The sequence below is a fragment of the Onychomys torridus genome, chromosome 2, assembly GCF_903995425.1.
Source record: "Onychomys torridus chromosome 2, mOncTor1.1, whole genome shotgun sequence".
Classification (NCBI taxonomy): domain Eukaryota; kingdom Metazoa; phylum Chordata; class Mammalia; order Rodentia; family Cricetidae; genus Onychomys; species Onychomys torridus.
The window spans coordinates 88360185-88380736 of record NC_050444.1 but is presented as its reverse complement, the minus strand read 5'-3'; the positions used below and the strand labels follow the sequence as shown (position 1 = coordinate 88380736).

At 42.4% G+C, this 20552-nt stretch overlaps 1 protein-coding gene across 6 annotated transcripts in view; it reads left to right on the top strand.

Annotated features, from left to right (window-relative positions):
- The window catches only part of Cdk5rap2 (CDK5 regulatory subunit associated protein 2), a 198011-nt gene that overhangs the window by 92411 nt on the left and 85048 nt on the right, over positions 1-20552 (top strand). For 4 of the 6 annotated variants that reach the window (XM_036179218.1, XM_036179222.1, XM_036179217.1 and 1 more), the window contains 3 exons: positions 5748-5918; positions 9259-9399; positions 18280-18377. In XM_036179218.1, coding sequence (XP_036035111.1) covers positions 5748-5918; positions 9259-9399; positions 18280-18377 — 410 coding nt within the window. The remainder of the gene's footprint in view (positions 1-5747; positions 5919-9258; positions 9400-18279; positions 18378-20552) is intronic. The other 2 variants (XM_036179221.1, XM_036179220.1) reach the window with 2 other exon arrangements.

Here is a 20552-nt window from a genome sequence, read left to right as displayed (position 1 = left end):
GCTGGAGTATACCTCATTGATAGAGCATGAGACCCCAAATTTCACCCTCTATCTTTACTTATCAATTTACTCACTTATTCTTTACCTCATTTATCCAGTAGGTGCTTGGATATCTTATTGAGTGCTAATTTGGTTATCTATTGCTATATAACAGATCACCCCCAAAGTTAGTGTCTAAAGTGATGAATTTATATTTCATTTTACTAGCCAAGAATTTAGACAGGCTCATCTGAATGTTTTTTTTTGCTCTACATGCCCCTTACTTGTACTCATTTGATAGGTGAGCTGCTTTGGAGGGCAAATGACTCTTATGTTTGGTACCTTGTTGGAGATCGGTGGAAAATTAAGCTGAAGTTATCAACTGGAATACATGCATTTGGCCTCTCCAGCATAGGAGAATTAGGATGGCCAGGCCTTTTAGATGTAGGACTTGCAAGCCTCCAAAAGAGTACCTGAAGAGACAGGAATTAGAACCTTCCAGGCCTGGTCCAGAAGCAGCCCATGTTCTTTAGGTTGCAATGGTCACTACATTCCTAAACTTTAAAAAGTGGATACATGGACTCCCTATCAAAGAATTTATGGCTCTCTTTAATCTGCTGTAGTACCTTCTATATGTATGGTGTCATTATAGGGGATAGAGTTGCAGCGGTAAAGAAGATATGATCTGCTCTTGTGGGACTGAAAAAGTTTACACAAGATGGGTATACTATATTAGCAGGTACTGTGGGAAGAGATAACAGGTGAAGGGAGTATGGAGAGAGGGAGGTTATGAAAACTGGAGTGATGTGTCAGGCCTGCAGGAGGTGAGGAACAGCCCTGAACCATAGGCGTTGGGTATAGAAAGCATGAAGGTCCTGATTTGAGTACATACCTTCAATCTAAGAGCCAGAGAAAGACAATCAGTTGCCAGTGCAGAATGATTGGGGAGAGCAGTAAGCAGAGAGCTTGAGGTAGCCAGAGTTCAGCTGGAGTCAGGTGGGCTCAAAGGTCATCATACTTTTGTTTTTGAGGCAAGGTCTTACCGGGAGCTCTGGCTGGCCTAGAGCTCAACTATGTAGACCAGGCTGGCTTTGAACTAAGAATTCTGCCTGCCTCTACCTCCTGAGTACTGAGATTAAACACATGCACCGTTTTACCTCTATCATAAATTTTGAGATGAAATAGATTAACTATGACAGTGCCTGGCACATGCTTTGGATCATGGTAGGTGCTTGCCCCAACAGCTTGTGTTCCAGTGACCCTAAATGTGGGAGCATTCCAGGTCCTTCTTGTTGTATTGCCTACTTCTTAGTCACAGCCATTTCTCTGGCACTGGTGTGTATTCACCTTGATTAGAAACAGCAACAAGATCCCAAGGGGAAAATATTTTTTGATATTCTCTTTCTCTTTTTTTTTTTTTTTTGGTTATTGGAGACAGAGTTTCTTTGCATAACTTTAGCTATAGACCAGGCTGGCTTTGAATTCACAGAGATCTGCTTTCCTCTGCCTCCCAAGTGCTGGGATTAAAGGTATGTGCCACCACCTCCTGGTGGGGATAATAAAATGAAGTCCTGTTTGCTGGACAGGTGAATCCTGCCTCTTTTGTAATACCTTTAGAAAGGTTGATGGACTTTTTGCCATGGTAGGTATTTTGATGTGCATGAATTGAATCTGTGTTTTGTAAGTGCACACCTTGGGTGATTCTTTTATTTTTATTTTTAATTAATTTATTTTTTTATGTATATGAGTGCTTTGCATGCATGTATATCTATGCACTGCTTACATGGCTTATGCCTACAGAGGCCAGAAGAGAGGGCATCAGCTCTCTGGGAATTGAAGTTACAGATGGCTGTGAGCTGCCATGTGGGTGCTGGAAATGAAACCCAGTCCTCTAGAAGAGCAGCCAGTTTCATTAACTGTTGAGTCATCTCTCTAGGCCCCTTGTAGATGTTTCTTAAAGGAACAGCATTTGTTTGAACTGTTCTTGAAAGTATTGTCACTCATAGCTAGCCAGAGCAGTGTGCAAGGAGAAAGAACAGTAGTCACTTCTATACAGATGTGGTTGGCGATCAAGAAAATGCAAATTTTAATGCATATGAAGAAGCCTTTACTATCAGTTCTATTGGCAAATATTTTGGAAACTAACAGGGATGTGATGGGCTTTGTTGTGTTTTTTTGGTTCTGTTTGTTTTTTTCATACTGCCTCTTAAGGAAGAGTCCTTAAAATGTACAGACCTTTAGACCTAGAAATTCCTCTCAGAGATTTTCCTGAAAAATTAAATGTAAAGCTAAAAGATACCTTCAGCAATAAAAAAGCAGTAAACTGTAAAAACATATGATGTGGAAGCTCAAATAGTTGGAGATGGTAAGGATACAGTACAATGAATTTTGCCGTACTTGTTCAAATTGCTAAATGAGAAGATTGTGTAGAATTAGTTTAGTTTTTGTTTTTGGAGACAGGGTCTTATTCTGCAGACCTAGCTGTCCTGGAATTTTCTCTGCAGATTAGGCCAGGTTTCACAACAGCCTTCCTTTAAAAAATAAATAAATAAATAAAAAAAATTGTTTTTTAATGTCTTACTTAGTTGCTGTATGTTCTTTGTACGTCATGGTATAATAGAATAAATAAAAATGGGAAAAAGTTGAAACCGAAGTAAAAATAATGTAAAAACTCATTGCAGTTGGAGACGGTCCAAAAGAAGCATTCACAACTTGAACATGGCTGAAGCTGTTGGCAGGACTAGCTCATTGGTTGTTATTCTGTTACTGTTGCTTTAGCATTACAGCTGGCTCTGTGTCTGGATTCTGCATTGACATATTTAACCAAGCTTGAGTTAAAAATTGTGTCTGTATTAAGCATGTAGAGACTTGTGGCCATTATTCTCTAACAATATTGTGTAACAGCTGTGTACAACATTTGCATTGTTCTAAATATTATAGTAATTGGAGGACGTGGGCGGATTCCATGCAAATATTATACTGTTATAGGAAGGACTTGGGTGTTACTTTTGGTATCCTTTAGGGTTCTGGATCCATTCACCCAGAGACACTAAGGGGCAGTTTTGCTTGTAGAATTCAAAACAAACATCTGACTCCAAAAATCCTTAACCCCCTTGAGAATTGAATTTTGGTTTACTGTTTGGAGTTCGTGATAGCTTTGGGATCTTATTTTGGATTAAGGATCTAAGATAGCTTCATGTTTTTCCCTTGGTGGGGGGCATCATTTTATCTAAAAGTATTTGTTTCTCCCCAGTATTTGAGTCTCTGATTTTGTGATTGTTTACAAAATGGTGATTGTCTGATTTTAGTATTTCTTATTTTATAGATGAATATCCCTGTAAAAATATACTTGTTTCTTCTTATCTAGCTGTTTGTTAAGAGGGGCAGTTCATACAGGAAAAGTTAAATGTAAAAATAACAAAAGGAGTTCTGTAGATACCTTGGAAGGCATTTCTTTCTAGCTACAGCACTTTCTCACAGAATAGATGTAGTCTTAACTCTTCTAGAAGGCAGGAGTCTGAGACAGGGCTCCCCAAGTCCAGGTGGAGACTGCTCTTAGGGTTGTATTCTTCTTGATGGCTGGAGATGCTGGAAACTGACTGATTTCTGGACCAATGGCTCCTTTCCATCCTCAGTGCTAGTCATGGTTGCCAGAGGCATCTTCTGCCATCCCTTCCATCTTCAAGGGCCCCTGGAGCCACCTTGATAACCCAGGATGGCATGTGCCCTTTAAAGTCAGCTGATAAACAGCTTGAATTTCATCTGTTAACCTTTATTCCTTTTTGCCATTTAGGGGTTGGAATATCTCTGATGAGCAGTTATTCTCTTATCAGAGCAACTAAAAGTGTTTTCTTATTTGTTTTGTTTTTTAAAGTAGTATGAATTCATAGATTTCCTTACCCCCACTGTGTGTGCATGCCTGTTGAGGACTCAACCCAGGGCTTTGTGTATACTAAGGTTCTTCCATTAAGCCATATCCTTACCACCAAATGTGGATTTTTGATGTATTTGATTACTTGCTCATCCTTATGAAAACTCTATCTTCTCCCCTCGATAGTGGAAAAACCTTTTTCTGGTTGGTTCGCTTGGATGTGATTATTGTTTTCCTTGATCCCTTCCTTCCTCTTGGGCATGAAAAAAAGTCTGGGCTCATCTTGGTGCAGTTAGTCATCTGTTCTTGTGAGATGAACTTTCATGTGCTCCACAGCTCTCTGGAGGACCTGTTACAATTTAGAGTGATGGGTCCACCTTTCTAGAGGTCTGCAGCATTAGTTGTCAGGATGCAGGTGATTGGGTTTTAGGTACTGAACTTTGGGAACACAGAAATAGCACATTCTTTTGGTGGGAAATGGTTGGAAGGAAGGAAACAGCAAAATGTAAACATGTAGATAGCTACGAATCAGATTTACAGAGAGTCTGACTTTGTTTCTGCTGGTATTTCTTTTCAATTGTGTTGAAGTCCTGGATCTAATTTAATAGCTACTCATTTAATAACTATATATTATGTATGTGCATGCATTTCAGGATACTATTACTAACATCATTATTTCTGACACACTGACTTAAACCAATTTCATATATTTTGTCTTCCCCTTAGTAAGGGTATGCCCATTATTCCAACTTCAGGTTACTGAAACTGTTTGCTCAACTCATCAAAGTCATGCAAAATCAGACTCATTGTTGCTTTGCTTGCTTGCTCTATTTTAGTTTTAGGGGAACTTTAAAGGAGATAATTGTGTAAAATTTTAAATGGTCACATCTGTAAAGCTAGTTCTGTTTTTTCTTCTGTTTCTTCTATCCAGCTCTTTCCTGGCTTATGGGCAGCCATTTAGTTTGTGTTAGGAGAGCATACTGCCATGTATTTCACCATATCTCCTTTCTCCTGGCTCTCCCTTCCTCAATATCTACATTAATACATTCTGGAGATTGCTCTGGGGCATCTTCTGAGAGACCCTATTCCTTTTCCTGTGGTGAAACAGTGCCATAGTTAATTCTTGTTGGTGCACATCTGGTTTGTTTACAGTCGTTTGGTTTTCTAAATAGTCAGTTTCACAAAGTCAACCTCACAAGCACCTATTGTAACGTAGTAGCAATCTTACTCTATATTGTTTTTATCCCTGTCTTTTAAAAAACTTTCTACCAAGATTATTTGTGAATTATTACGAGTTCTTTAAGACCACTGTTAAGGCCTCTTTTCTGATGATTACTTGCATTATAGAATCACATTGAAAAAAGTAAAAAAGAATTTTAGAAACTCAGGGAAAAGGTAAAATCTCCTGGATGCCCTTACTGTCCATCTGTTCAGGTGTCTTCTCAAAGGGCTCCCTCAGTTGGATAAGCAGGAAAGAAATAACCAGCATTGTGTTAGACACACAGCTTGATTATCTTGGTTTGTCTTTACTTGTAATTGTGTTTTTAAAAAATATTTTATTCTCTTTAATTTTCTCTTATTTCCTTGTTTGAGGCTGTTTCATTTTCTGTTTTTTTAGCATTATAAATAATACCATGTGCATAAAGACTTTTTTAAATTTGTGACTTCTGAAAATTGGTTTTTGTAAAACTCTAAATGAGAAAGAAGTCTGTATTTTTTTTAAATGCACTGATCAGCAGAACTTTGGAAGTGAAACCGGTAAGAGGTTGTCACCTTGAACTCTGCTTTTGAAGATCGAACCCAGGGCCTTGCGCTTGCTCTACCACTGAGCTAAATTCCCAACCCACATTGAACTCTTTACAAGTAAACTCCATTTTTCTTCTTTTTCTTATGGTAGGACCTTAGAAATGAAGTTGAAAAACTACAAAATGAAGTGAATGAAAGAGAGAAGGCAGTGGAGAAGCATTACAAGAGTCTTCTGAGCGAAAGCAATAGCAAGTTTCATACTCAAGAACAAGTCATCCGACTTCTAACAGAAAGCAGCAGTCAGAAGGACCTGATGCTTCAGGTACCACAGCATCTTTTCCATTCATATGGAAATCACCTTTCAATGCAGCAGTTTATTCTAAACTCTCCAGGGTACTTTTTCTTTGACACAGTCTCAGGTCTCCCTGGCTGCTCTCAAACGCACTATGTAGCTGTGATGACCTTGAGCTTCTGACTTTCCTGCCTCCACCTTTGGAGCACTGGGATTCCAGGTGTAGTCCACCCCTGCCACTTTAACAGAGTCACCACATGTTTGTGGCACTTAGGCCTTCCTTTAAGTTATATGAGCCTCAGCTGATAGGTCAGGAAACAAGGTCAGAGAAGGGGAAGTGCTTACCCTGCTCACATGATAATTGATAGTGCCCTAGCTGGATTTGCTCCTGTGCTCAGCCTGCTCAACGAGGGCAAGTACTTGGGCAGTGGGCCTTCACTCCTTTGCCCATTTCCTCTCCTGTTTAGTGTTGGAATTCACTTCTTATTTGGTCAATTTAGTGGATTTCTGAGATAGAACCCAGGTATCTGTGGTAGATTAAATCCAGGTATTAAATGCTGCTACCAAATACTGATACTTCATTGGAATAGGAGTGTAGGAGTGGGAAAGTGTAAGACCACAGGGCTGTGGAGGACTGTACAGCAGAAACTGCAAGCTAACAAACTTTTGGATGTTATGCATGTTTGACGAGTGGGTACTACATAGGGTTCAGTTTTGCTACTGTCACACAATAAAGACTAGCCAGCAAGAGTCAAGCTGACAAAGGCTACAGCTCAAGGAAGACTCAGCAGCCAGACGACGTGGCCAGTGCTTTTGGAAACAGGAGAATTGGGTTACCTTCTCTCTTCTCCAGCAAGAGATCTCTAGGGCATGCAAAGCAGAAAAATGCCGGCCTAGAGTCATTGGAGGCAGCAGAAACTTACATAGTAGAAATTGCAGTGGGGGGAATCATATGAATGAAGTATGCAGACCCCAGCCAGGAGATTCCTCCTAGAGGAAAAAAAAAAAACGAAAGATGCTGGAAGTTGAAGATCCTTATTCAAACAGCTGGGTTCAGCTGTGCATCCCCCAGTAAGACTGCTTTTGTTCTGTCCATTTCCACACTTAGCGTTTCTGAGCACTTTAATATTTAAAAGGTAAGTGGCCTACATTCATCAAATGGGAGAAAAGAGAATGAAGGGACATAGAAATTGGGACGGGTGGCTCATGCCTAGAATGCTAGCACTTGGAAAGTTCAGACAGGAGGATTGTCAGTGTGAGGCTAGCCTGGGCTAGAGAATGAGACCTTATCCAAAGGGCAGGAGGGAGTATGTAGTAGAAACAGCAACAATGAAAATTGTAGAGATTTTTAAACCTACGGAAATTTGACACCAAAACAAGGTAAAATAGGAAGTAAGATCAGTATCCATGAGATGGCTCAGTGGGCATAAGTGCTTGTCATTTAAGCCTGAAGACCTGAGTTTGATGCCCAGAATCCACAGAGAGTTGGAAAGAGAGAACTTAACTCCACACAGTTGTTCTCTGACCTCCACTAGTGCTGTGGCACACATGCAGTGATACACACTCACTCACACACACACACACACACACACACACACACACACACTCACTCACACACACACACAAAGTAAGATCAGAATCTAAAACAAATAAAGATAACTAGAAAAGAAGAATGGCCTATTGGAAATTCAATGTATAATTGCTGCCTTAAACACTTATAGGGTAAGAGTTAGAAAGTTGAAGATAAATGTGTAAGCCTTCCAGAAAACAATTAAACAAACAAGAAGAGAGGGAAAGGTAAAGATAAGAAAATTAGAAGCATGGTTCAGGAGGTCCAAAATATGACTAACGGGAGCACCAAGAAGCAAAGCAGGCGAAGCAGGTCGAGGTATCAGGAGCTGTGTCACAGAATGGGGGGACAGCTGTTCCTGCACAAGGGATAAAAGAGGATCCATAGGCTGAGGTGAGGCATTGTGATAATGTCAGAGCTTGGTGATTAAGAAAGGATCTGAAAGGCTCCAGAGAGGGGAGCAGCATAGACCTTGTTGGAAGAGCTGGGACTTAGAATGGCATCAGAACTCCCAGCAGCTGCTTTAGACACTGAAGATACGGGAGTGATGCTTTCTAACTTGGGAAGAAAAGTGATTTCCAGTCTAGCATTCTGTCCTCAGCTAGTCTGTCAGCCAGTGTGAGAGCAGAGCAGGGTATTTTCGGATATGTGGTATCTTAGATTGTCTTGCATGCACTCTGCAAGAAGTTCTTGGCAGAAGAGCCGTATGAACAAAGGAATAATCCAGGAGATATAAAAGATCCCAAATAAAGGGGCTTTCTCCTGGATGTACTGAAGGGAAATCCAGAGTGACAGCTGAGCTACTAAGTGAGGAGTCCAAGTTTGGGTCTTTGAGGGAGGGTGCCATCTGGGACTCCTCTGGGAAACTACAGCAGACCTGGTCAATTACTGATGTGTTTGACTCTATTGGGAGGGATTTCAAACTTTTTTTCTGAGAATTTGGAGAAAATTTGCAGTTTGTAATAATTTTATGAGCTAAGTGGGCAAATAGAACAAAGAAGTTACTAATTCTAAGAGTTCAAAGGACTGAATGTGAATGGCAGTGTGATTGTGAATGCTGCATTGCTTGGCAGTATTTATGTGCTATAACGTAGTGCAAATATTGTTTCAACTGGTTGTGACAACAATTGTTAGGAGAGGTCTTGAGATGCAGATGACTGATGCAAGACTAAGTCCCTGCACTCCTGACCAGAGGCAGTTGGTAAAATTGAAATGTAAGAAATCAAGAAACACAAGAGTGAGAATGTCATGTTGATACCTGAAGACAGAGCAGAAGTAGCATCTAAGGATTGCAAGTTGGTTTTGCCTGGGACTGAGGCTTTGATGTGAAAATGGGCGCGCGAGAGGCCTACTGTTTCCTTATTAAGCATTACAGTGTCGTTTGTTGGTCAAAACATGACAACGGTGAAGGTGCAGTTGTGCCAACACAATTCTAGAGAGGCAGCGTTGGCTGATTTCCAGTCTTTCCTATTCCAGTTCAGTGGGATCTTACAGAGAATTGCCCATTTCTTTCTTTGTGGGTACTGAATTCCTTCTAAATGATTGGCATATTAATTCTGCTCCATGCTCAGGAGATAGATGTGGATCTTATCCCTTACTTTCCTGCAAAGAGTGAACAAAACTCTGGCTCAGGTATCACCAGGTTGGGAATAGATTCTGCACTTGAACTTGACCAGAGACCAGAGATGCAGTTTTCCAGTCCTTTTGTAATATTGTAATAAGATATCCTCCCTTAAAGAGTTTTTTTTTAAATCTCTATATTTGATGAAAACTTTGTTACGATTTGTTTCATTTCCTTAGAAATCCAATGAAAAGGATTTGGAAGCAATACAGCAGAACTGTTATTTAATGATTGCAGAGGAGCTCAAGTTTGGGAGCGATGGCTTAATAACAGAACAGTGTTCTCAGCAGTCACCAGGCAGCAAACTCATCTTCTCTAAGGCAAGCTTGACTGAATTTGGGTGTCCACATGCGAATGTATTCATGTTCTTTTCTGAAATGTATTTGATAACTCCTTTGATAGGGACTTTCCAGTGCCTTCTTGCTGATAATTGAGTTTACAACCATTGGGACGGGGAGGCTTTGTCTAGCCACGCTGCAAATTAGTTTCCTTCGTCTGGTCATTCCTGTTAGCTGTGCACCTGATACCAAGAATTTCCAGCTTTCTGGGAGAGGAGCCTGGTATCTGCTCCCTCAAGGATCATCTCTTGGAAAATGTTGGATTCTAAGCAGTAAGGAAGTTGCCCTGATGAAATGCTGGCTCTTCCTCATCTGGCCCCCATTGTTGGTCTAGTCCTTTGCTCTTAACAAACTGTAGAGCTTGCTAAAGCCTGGAAACAAAGTTGGTGCTTTTGCTTATGTCTGCCCATCTGCCTAGGTTTATCTTTTGACCTGTGAGTATCCCTGCAAACACCCATCTAGGCTAACCTTCCATCCTTGACCCCACAACACTGCCCTGGCCCCTCTTGTAGCACACACATATCATCATCTAGTTGCTGTCATTGGCTCTGCCTTTCTGCTTCTCCTCCCCTGCACCAGGTACAACACTATTGGCAGGCACTTCACGGGTGGGAACAGATGCTTGTCTTTGAGTCCAGTGCTTACTTAGCCCTATACTTGGCTCTGAAAACGTGAGTTTAGTGATTATACGAATGATGCAGTGTGGCAGCCTAACCTGCAAAAGAAAAGGTGTTAACTGTAGGTCAAGTCCTTTAAACCTTTTTAAAATTAGGCAAATTAATTCTCTGATGAATGGCTGATTGTGACTTGTGGTTTTGTGAGCAGTGTTTCTCAAAATATTTAACTAATTGAACAGCGTGGGCATCAGCCATCTGGACAGATGTAGGCACTTAGACTGGTGGAGGCTCCCCTTGTGCCATACCACCCTCAGTTATTCTATTGTGGGGTGACAGTTAAGGACCCAAAGGAGGAATCAGAGTGGCTGTAGTGGTTAGAGGGGATGGGTAGGCCAGGATTCATTTTCCAGTAGGCACAGAAATATTTTAGTAGCCAGTGCCTTCCTGGTACTTTAGCGACAGACCCAGTCCTGGGCATGGCTGGTTGAACAGTGAAGCTCCTGTTGGCTCTGACTGGTTTGTGTGTTGGCACCTGGAGGATCCTCATGAGAATGTCAGCATGGGTGAGAGGAGCCCTTGGGCTGCCTGGGTATCTGAGGCCTGGATTTTTCTCTTGTTTCTGTCATTCCACTTAAGGCAAGTCCAAGAACTAAGTCTCAGCCAATGTTTGGTGTTTTGATTTGGACCAAAGTTAGTAGAAGTTTTGAGGTGTACCTGGCCTGTAATAAGCTAGCTATTTTGAAACTAGACAGTTTATGTCTGGTAGTGTCCTGGTTAGTTTTATGTCAACTTGACACAAGTTGGAGTCATCTGAAAGTGGGGAGCCTCAATTGAGAAAATGGTTCTGTAAGATCCAGCTATAGGCTAGGTGGTGGTGGTGCATGTCTTTAATCCCAGCACTTGGCAGGGAAAGCCAGGCGGATCTCTGTGTGTTGGAGGGTAGCCCGCTCTACAGAGCTAGAGCCAGGACAGGCACCAAAACTTCATGGAGAAACCCTGTCTTGAAAAACAAAAACAAAACAAACCCAGGTATAGGATGTTTTCTTAATTAGTGATTGATAGGGGTAGGGCTCAGCCATTTGTGGGTGTGCTATCTCTGTGTTGCTGATCCTAGGTTCTATAAGAAAGCTGGCTGAGCAAGCCAGTAAGCAGCATCCCTCCATGGCCTCTGCCTCCAAGTTCTTGCCCTGTTTAAATTCCTGTCCTGGCTTACTTCAATGATGAACTGTAATGTGGAAGTATAAGCCAAATTAACACTTTCCTCCCCAACTTGCTTTTGGTCATGCTGTTTTGTTGCAACAATATAAACTTTAACTAAAACAGGGAGTATAGAGGGATTCATCTTCACATATTTACATGATATAGTTATTAAACTTGCTGTTGAAATAACATTTTAGTTGTGTATAGTTAATTGAACAAAATGTTTATAATCTTATGAAGCTGGTTGAATATTTTAATATTTATCTTATTTATTTATGTTGTACTGAGTGAAATCGGTTTCTCATATAATCATGGGTCCCAAGACATTGCATGGACGTTTGGTAGTATCTACATCTTGGCAATTTTTAAACTACTGTGCAAAATGCTGAAGTATTTGACAAAAGTTTTAATTCTGTTATGCAGGGCTAATTGTGGACAAAGAATTGTAAATTCCATTTCAGAATTGTTAATTTCTGGGTGTCAGTGTAAGAACTACTGGCTGTTACAACCTTACTGTCTTTGTTCTGTTTCAGTGGTTCCAAACCTTCCTAATTCTGTGACCCTTTAATACAGTCCCTCATGTTGTGGTAACTCCCCACCCCCATAAAATTATTTTCATTGCTACTTCATACCTGCAATTTTGGTACTGTTATGAATTGTGATGTAACTGTGTTTTCCGATGGTCTTAGCTGACCCCTGTTTGGTTGAGAATCACTGCTCTATTCCCTCTAGAAAGGTTTGCTTTTCAAATGGTTGTTCTTTCTGTGTAAAAACTGTGGATTTCTTCTGCTATGCCCTTGGCCATTTTGTGTTGATTTAGGATTTATCCTCTGCCCATTTCTACAGAGAGCTCAAGGCTATGGTGGTGTTTCTGTTCTGCTAAGCATTGTGTGGTCCTGAGAAGTAATGCTTAGGTAATCAGGGAACTGGAGAAGAGTGTGTGAAGCTCTCTGGCTATACGTGACTTGCCACAGCTGTGATTTCTAACTTGTTTGTTGACATGGTTTGGATATGTGGCTGCATTTTGTGAGTGTTAAAATAAATGTCTTTGTTGCAGCGTTGTGACACAGCTGCTGAAATAGGCCCCATCCATCTACCAGGTCACCAAATTGCCCTGATTAGCAGGAAGTGATCCATTAAGCCTTCTTGTTACTGGTCTGCTGTCTCCTCAGATTGTGGTCTGCACTCTACACATTTCCTTCAAGTCCTTAAGGAACCAGTGGCAGAGCAGAAGGTGCCCCTTGTCCTTGTTGAGTACAGAATGTCAGTCATGCTGCTTATGATCTCTGGCCTTTGACAAGTCACCAGATCTCCCTGAAATGTCCCTTCCTAGTCTTTGAAGGCAGATTCTAACCTGTCTTTCTGAGAGCATTAGGACTAATGGGGGCACACTCGTAAGTTTCCTCTAGATTGCATGCTCCAGAAGCCAACATAGAGTGGTCTGAGTTCAGCAGCCCTAAGGAACAACTTTGAGAACAAACTGTAGGTTTTCACAAATACTAGGTGGGATGCTCTAGAAAAACAGAGAGTGCCATGGACTTTAAAGGCAAAAGTCCTGGTCTCTGGCCTCTGTCTTTGACTTAATGTAGACCTGGTCACTCCTAAATGGGTGGGTGATGTCTCCCTCTAAATCTTAATACCCAAGAGAGAATTGTGCTGGTTTAGCCTAGGGCTTTGCTCACAATGGAGCGGTGTCTGCCTGTGGACTGCTGCTACATTTCAGGGACATTCTGATTAGGCAGGCAAGAGAATAGTAATGAGCAGCATGATCACTTCTAGGGCTGTGGAGGATGCAGTGCAGAGCCATACATGGAGATGTGTGTGCCAAGTGCAGTGCCAAGTCTGTGCTGAGAGACCTCCTATTGAGCTGTTCCATGTTTGGAGATGCTGGTGGAGAGGGTTGATGGCACCTGCTCAGCAGGTGGGTCTTACTGCCCACCAACCCCAGGCATCTAGCTCTCTTCTGTGCCAAGGAGATCTACTGGCTGTCAGCTCTGCTGAGGGAGCCAAATGACTTCATTCTAATGGGGCGTGAGTCAGCGCAGGGGAATAGGTGATTGATGAAATGGGACGCAAATGGCTCCGAAGAGTTCATTTATTTAACATGGGTGAGCAATTTGCTTCTAGGAAGACGTTGACTCACTCTGACTTCCATTATGCAAAATATCCACAGGAATCTCTGCTCTTAAGATTCATATCAGTCCCTGTGTTCCCCTCTTACCTATTTAATCATCAGTTCAGCGAGTGTTTATGGCAGGATTTGATTTGTGCCAGACACCAGGCCTGGTTTGGGATAACTGCTATATGCATTACTCAGACTGAACAGGTGGTTGGCAGAAAAGCTCTGGTGAAGGTAGGTGGGAGCTTCTAGGCCAGCGGAGGGTATCTTTCTTGGCGAGAGTGCACTTCCTATGAGATTGGGCTGGAGAGGATCCTATGAAGTGCACTGGAGTGTCGCTGGGGAGTGGTAAACAATATCTTTCCATCTCTGAGGTCTCTGAGGTTCTTCTAGACTTGGGGAGAAATTTCTGAGATCCCTGAGATGGAAGGAAGGAGGAAGGAATGAAGGCAGAAGCTAAGGAGTGCAGTGGCCTCCAAACCCTGGCAAGAGATGGTGTAGCTGCCGGGAAGAAGAGGAGAGGGGAGCTGGGCTGAGCATCAGGACCTTGACATAGCAGTATCCTTCACAGTAATTCAGAGCCTGACCTACTGAGATTCTCTCAGACCACTAGAATTTCATATTTACTACTCTATTTCCTAGCCCTTCTTGATTAATTTGGACATCACATGCAAGCACATATCCTGACTTTACTGATTATCAGTTAAGTGGACTCAACTTACAACTGAACAATGGGAAGAATGATATAGTGCCCCATGATGTTATTACTCTATAGGTTTTCTATGAAGTACATAGCACAGCACCAGACTATTGGGATGGTGCTTATGGCTGACACCAAGTGTCCACTCCATGCACCATGTCCAGGCACCATGCATTGATTAATTCATTTCATCTTTTTAACTTCTTAAGATGGGTATGGATGTGCTGAGGAGCAGAGACTGGGAGCCCATGTCCATACCTCATTATCCTGAGTTGGGCTTCATGATCTTCCTTGTGTCCTCATGTCTAGAATTAGGGGGAAGAGTATCACCTCTCTACCTGGGTTGTATTCACATTCAGTGAGCGACTACCTGGAGAGCACTTAGCATCACAAGCCTATAAAGTCAGCACAGCTAGTAAAGGGACAAGCAGAAATGGTATGCTGTGAGACAGGTTACAATGAAACACCAAGGACCTGTGGGTTTCTTTATCTTGATGTCCCCTCACATGCTTAAGTGCAGCTGAGAGAACTCCAGGGGCACTGTTGTATGCAGAAGCATTTAGGAGTACCTGGGCCAGTGGTCTGTGGCATGATTTACAGAAGTGCTGGATATTTAGCTGGGTGACTAGCATCTCATGTTTGACCTGGTGGTTTACTGTTACAGTCCTGAGTATACAGCCTTGGGCTGAAGATCGCAGGGCCTGGAAGGACAGTTCTGTCTTCCTGGGTCAGGGTGCGTAGCCTTTTTTCCCCCATTCCTTTAGTAGTCCAGCTGAAGCCAAAGACTAGAAAAAAAAAAATGCCCTAGGGGGAAAAATGTTTAAATGCACAGAATTAATATATGTACTGGTTTGTGAAGTGAACCAGTATTTTGAAATTCAGTTATCAAAGTATAAACATTTTGCTATAGAAATGATATTTTAATTAAATATTTAAATAAATTTAGTGGTGAGTATAATGACCACAGTAGTTTTGAAATAGTAGGAAGAATAAATGTTCTGAAATATCATTGGCACTTACAGAATAGCCCTAGTGCATAGGTGGCTTGTGAACTCTCCGGTAGAAGAGAATGGTGGCTTCACTTAGAGGTTAGTGAATCGAAGGTGCAGCTGTGTCTTCTGGTCACATTTGTGTATCCTCTGTATGTTAGTGAGGTTGAGAAGAATGTCTGTGAACAGCAGTCTTCAGCGTTTGGAAAGCACCTAGTCAGGTTGCACACTGCAGGTAGGCTGTACACATTAGCTCAGTCATTTAACTTCATTAATTTTGAGAGAATTTGAAATTCATTTTAAAAAGTCATAAGAATAAAACCCTTTCTGAGTGATCTGAAAGTTGCCCCACGAAGGAAGCCCTGTCACCTCTGAATCCTGTAAGCAGGCGTTCATCTAACTGCCACAGCAGGAAATGAGCATAGCCTCCCCAGTGCCTTCTCATTCTCAGGCAGCTGTCTCAGAAACACTTTGCACAAAGGGTCTGACTCCCAATCTCATCTTGAGATTTCCAGTCTTGATTCTTTAGTCTCTTGGCCTTGATCTTTTGAAGTGTGCAGACCAGGCACTTGCTCTTCATGTGGGCCTGTTTGCTGTGTGTGTGTTTGGTGATTTGATTTAGTTGGTGCATCTGGTGGGAGTGTCAGTGCTGTGGGATATTTGTTCACACAGTGAAATTCTGAGACTGTGTTCATAGAATCAACCTTGGATCAGGGTGTGGAACCAGTGACTAGTTGATAGGAATTAGCCATAGAGAGGATGGAGGAGTCAGGAATATAGATAGAGAGATACACAGGAAGGAGTAGGGAGGTATTTGGAAAGTCACAGGCCTTTTTGGTTTAGGAGTGAGTGGAAAGACTCTCTTGCTGGGTCTCCTGGCAAAAAAAGAAGATCAGCCAATTGCTTCTTGGCCTCTCTGAGCTAGCAGGTTTTCACTCCAAGATCTGACTCCTGAGACTTTTTTGGTAAATAGAACAATAGAGACTTGGTTAAAAACTGCATTTGGCAGCAAAGGCAGGGTGGTTGCTGGCGTGGCAGGAAGTACCACCATGCCATGGCCTGAGCAGCATAGCCTTGATGGGGTTGGGCATGGGGGTGGGAGTGGGAAGTGGGAAGTGGGAGGTGGGGGGTGGGAGGCGCAGCAGATGGTAGTTAAAATACCAGTAGATTCAGGTTTAGCTGCTGTGCCAGAGATAAACCATGCTGGAGTGGTGATGCTGTGTTCACAACCTCTTCTCTTCATGCTGCACAATGCATGTGTTTAGTTACTAGCTGTTAGAAAGACATGTCTTCAGAAATCAGGACTATCCAGTTGCCCTTTTTTCTGTGTACTAAGGAAGAATTTGGGGGTAGTGTTTTGAGTGTTTAAATACCTTGATCTTCAAACACTCACCTTCTAGTTTTAGCATCCTTTTATGTCTCTTGGCTGATTTGTTTATTACAGTGGCAATTGCCAAATGGTTATGTTTTCTAATCCCATCATCCTCCTTTCATTTATTAATTACCCATTTTACTGTAAGGAAAAGCCTTTTCTCATGTACTCATTTGTATTAATTTTGGACTTTGTGAAGTCCTATCTTACATAATTATTTTGATGTTCAAAGTGTCTCATGTTTAGCTGGCAAGAGCTTTTAAAAACTGACCTCAGTATCTTCTGGACAACGTTTCATCATTATTTAGGCATTTATTTATTTATTTATTAGCTTTGTTGGATTATAATTGAAAACATCAAGTTTTGGTGGCTGGGGAATGTTCAGCGCCATGTGGAGTGCTTGCCTAGCATGTACAATTCTCTGGGTTCAGTCCCTAGTATAAGTACCACCAACACATACACACTTAAGATATAGCATTCAATATTTTGATAGCCGTTGTGAAATCACCACAGTCAAGATAGTTAACATATTCATCACCTTGGAGTGGTATCTTTTTCTCATGGTATTTTTGGAGAGCATGTTTAAGATCCACCTTTTTAGCAGATGTCAAGTAGGTGAGAGTTTGTTGTTCATCTTGGTCATCATGCTGTGTACTCCATCTCCAGGACTTCCTTATATAACTGAAACTATGATGGCCTGCACTTTTATTTCTCCTCTTCAGAGGTCCTGGCATTCACTGCTCAGATCTCAAGCATATATTTTCTGGCACAACAGAATGCTGGAGGCACATCTTCTGGTCTTTGATTTTGTCTGTCCAGTACTGGAGTTAGCTGTTTCTCCAGATGTCTCTGGTTCTTTAGCACAATTTGTCTTCATATGCTCCATAATTCCACGATGTGGTAGTCATTTTCAATTGTTCTTTAGGTGGGAATGTCCAAGCTATTAATGAGCAACTTTCCAAATCCCCAAATTGCTAAGTGGCTATACCAGAATTATAACTTGAAGGCTAATTCACATTTGTGAATGAATGCTGACCCACAAAACTGTACCCCCATTTCATGACAGAGGAGCTAAGCCTCATGGGGTTGGCAATCTGCCTTCCCAAGGCTATACTACTAATTAGCAGTGGTCCAGCCCAGCCTCTGTCATCACTCTGTTCTGAATGCCTCGCAGGTGCCACTCACTTGACTTCTTGTACTCTCCTGTACATCTCTTGTTTAAGGTTTTGGTTTGTGAGTTTTTCTGTGAAGCAGCAACCAGTGTGATAAGGCATTCCTTAGAGTGTCATGAAATCAGAGGAGTGTGTTTCACAAATAGCTTTCAGATGTTGGTAGCATGGCTCTCTACTTTGTGTTGAGTATTAGTTAGCTTCATGTTACTATAGTGAAACACACAAGATAATAAACTTATAAAGGGAAAAGGGTTGTTTTAGCTTATAGTTTTGGAGGTTCCAGCCCAGGATTGGGCTTATTGATTGTGTTGGATAGGCAATGAAAGGAACATCTGGTAGAAGAACTGTTCACTTCAGGTCTAGGAAGCAAAAGAGAGAGAAGAAGGGATAGGGTCCTACAGTTCTTAAGGGTGCATCCTCAATGGCCTGAGGACTTCCCACCAGGCCCCATGTCTCAGAGCTTCTACTACCTCCAGGTAACACTATGCTTGATGGGCCTTTGTGCACTGTGCAGACTGTTATTCCCAACTCCTCATGCAGGTGGTGCTGTGTGACTGTGGCCTGTGCCCCAATCTGGCTCAAAGCCTTCAGTCTGGTTTTAAAAATCCAGAGCTAGACACATGTGTTTGCATAATGGCAAGCCGTATTCCTTGGCTTCTGCCCCTGATGTCAGATGCCCATTGTCATTTCCAGGAAAAGCAACTATCAGACTATGAAGGGCTGACTGGAGACTCAAAGACAGAACAGAGCATCTATGCGCATCTGACTAAGACTCTGCAGGACTCAGACAGGTAAGTTTCTCTTCAGACACCACAGCCACACACACTTCCTGGTTAGTACTGCTGGCTTCTGAGCAAAAAAAAGCCACACCAGATGTAGTAAGCCTTCAGAGTAGTTAGCTGGTGAGAGTCTCCTTTAGGTCAGATCTACCTCTTATTAATTGTCTGATTAGAGCAACAACATTAGCATTAAAACAGTTTTCAGTTCTTGATTGTGTATCTAGGAAGTTGTTCCATGTGCCTTCTCACAGATGTTCCTCACAGCTGTTCCATGAGGAAACCAGTAATGTCATCCCTATTGCACATGATCCCCCCAAATCGAAGAAAGGTTAAGTGACTTGTCCAGGATCACACAGATGTTGGCAGAGTCCTAGAATTTGACAGTGACTCATATCTGTAGAATTGCTGAAATCATTTGGTGTCACTGAAGGGTGGTGAGAAGAACCAGCTGTGGACAGTGGGATTGCTGTCGGCCTGCTGCCATGAGCTCTGGCTCTTGCCTTGTCCCCAGGCAAGTGGCCTGTTCTGACTTCTTTTTGCACATCCATGAATGATCTGTCTATATTAGGGTAGTTATAATTGAAAGGCTATGGGATCTGGTATTCATTTCAAAACAGTAGAGAAACAGAAGTGGGTGGTGATTGTGGTGGAAGAAGATTGACCCAGCTTCCTGGTTATTGGTCTAGGGTGTAGAGATGTGGGGAAGGGACTCATTACTTTAGTTTGCCTTTTTTAAAACTCATCCCACAATTTCCATAGTTAAGAGCATGACCCTCCCTTTTCTGTCACCTATACCCTTTGCTGTTGCCACACTGAGCTCTTCAGTGTTGCCTGGACTATGCAAATCTGTCTCTGCCATCACCTGCCATTTCCTGCCCCACTGTCCCAGTGTTTCCCTGCACTGTCTTCACAGCATTCCTTCAGAATTAGCCCAAGTGTTACTCTGTCAGGAGGCCCACTGGTCCTCAAGTCAGTTGTCCCTCTGTGCCCTTCCCCTTATCTCAGGACAGCATTGTCTGCAAGGACCACTTCCTCAGGCCTGGCAGAGCAGAGAAGATGCTGGGGGAGGGCTCTGTTTAGGAATGCCCCTTCTTTAGCACCGATCTTCCAGGTTATGAGGTCGTTTCCAGATTTCAGATCTGCAGTGAGTTTAGAGAAGGCAGAAAACATGCTGATGAAACTAGGTGTGGGTATATCTCCAGAAGCCTGGCCAGTTCCCTGCGGAGAGGGCATGGCATCAGATGGGGAAGCTGAAGGGAGAGAGAGCAAACGTTGCTTTCCTTGAACAGCATCTCTGACAGAAGCTATGTAGATTCTGGGCTCAGAGAGGCTTTATGGGTGGATGCGGTTGCTGTTGAGAACTCTCAGCATCTGAATGACTCCTGGTTTCATAGCTCTTTCCTAATGAATAAAAACATGGATGAGACTGAAGAGGGCCAGGGCTGCAACTAATGAACAAGGATGCTTAAAAGGTTTAATATTCATCTGCAGGCTTAGATCCACATCCCAGCTCCAGCACTTAGCAGGCCTGTGCTTATGGGTTCCATCTCTCACACTGAGCCTCAGTATGTGTGCTTGTAATGCTGAGATGGGCTGGCCTGCCTACTTCCTTAACCTAATCTTTGCCTATCTCCCAACTCATTTTCATGCTTTCCTATTTACCTCCCTTTTCCCCTCCATCCTTCCTTACTCTCCTCCTTTCTATCCTGCCCATCTTTTTTTCCTGTCCACCTCCCAACTTACCTATCTCCAAACCTACTTCATTATCTACTTCTCTATTCACCTCCTTGTCTACCAGCCTTGATAATGTTGCTATATAAGACATAGTAGTTTGAATGAGAATGGCCCCTTGGTCCCTGTTGCTAGAAGTATTTGAGAAGGATTAGAAGGCATATCACTGGGAGTGGGCTTTGAGGTTTGGAAAGCCCACATTCTCAGTTTGCTCTCTGACTTTTGCTTGTGTCTGGTCATGCGCTCTCATTCTCTGAAACTGTAAGCCATAATAAACTCTTCCTCTTTATGCTATCTTAGTCAAGGCATCTTAGTACAACAATAGAAAAGTAACTAAGACACAAGGTCTGATACTATGTAAATGTCAGTGCTGCCTGGCAGGCAGGAAGCTCTCAGTACTTATTAGGAATAGCAACATGAAAAGCCCAGCCTCCATGTCCCCCTGTGCATATACGT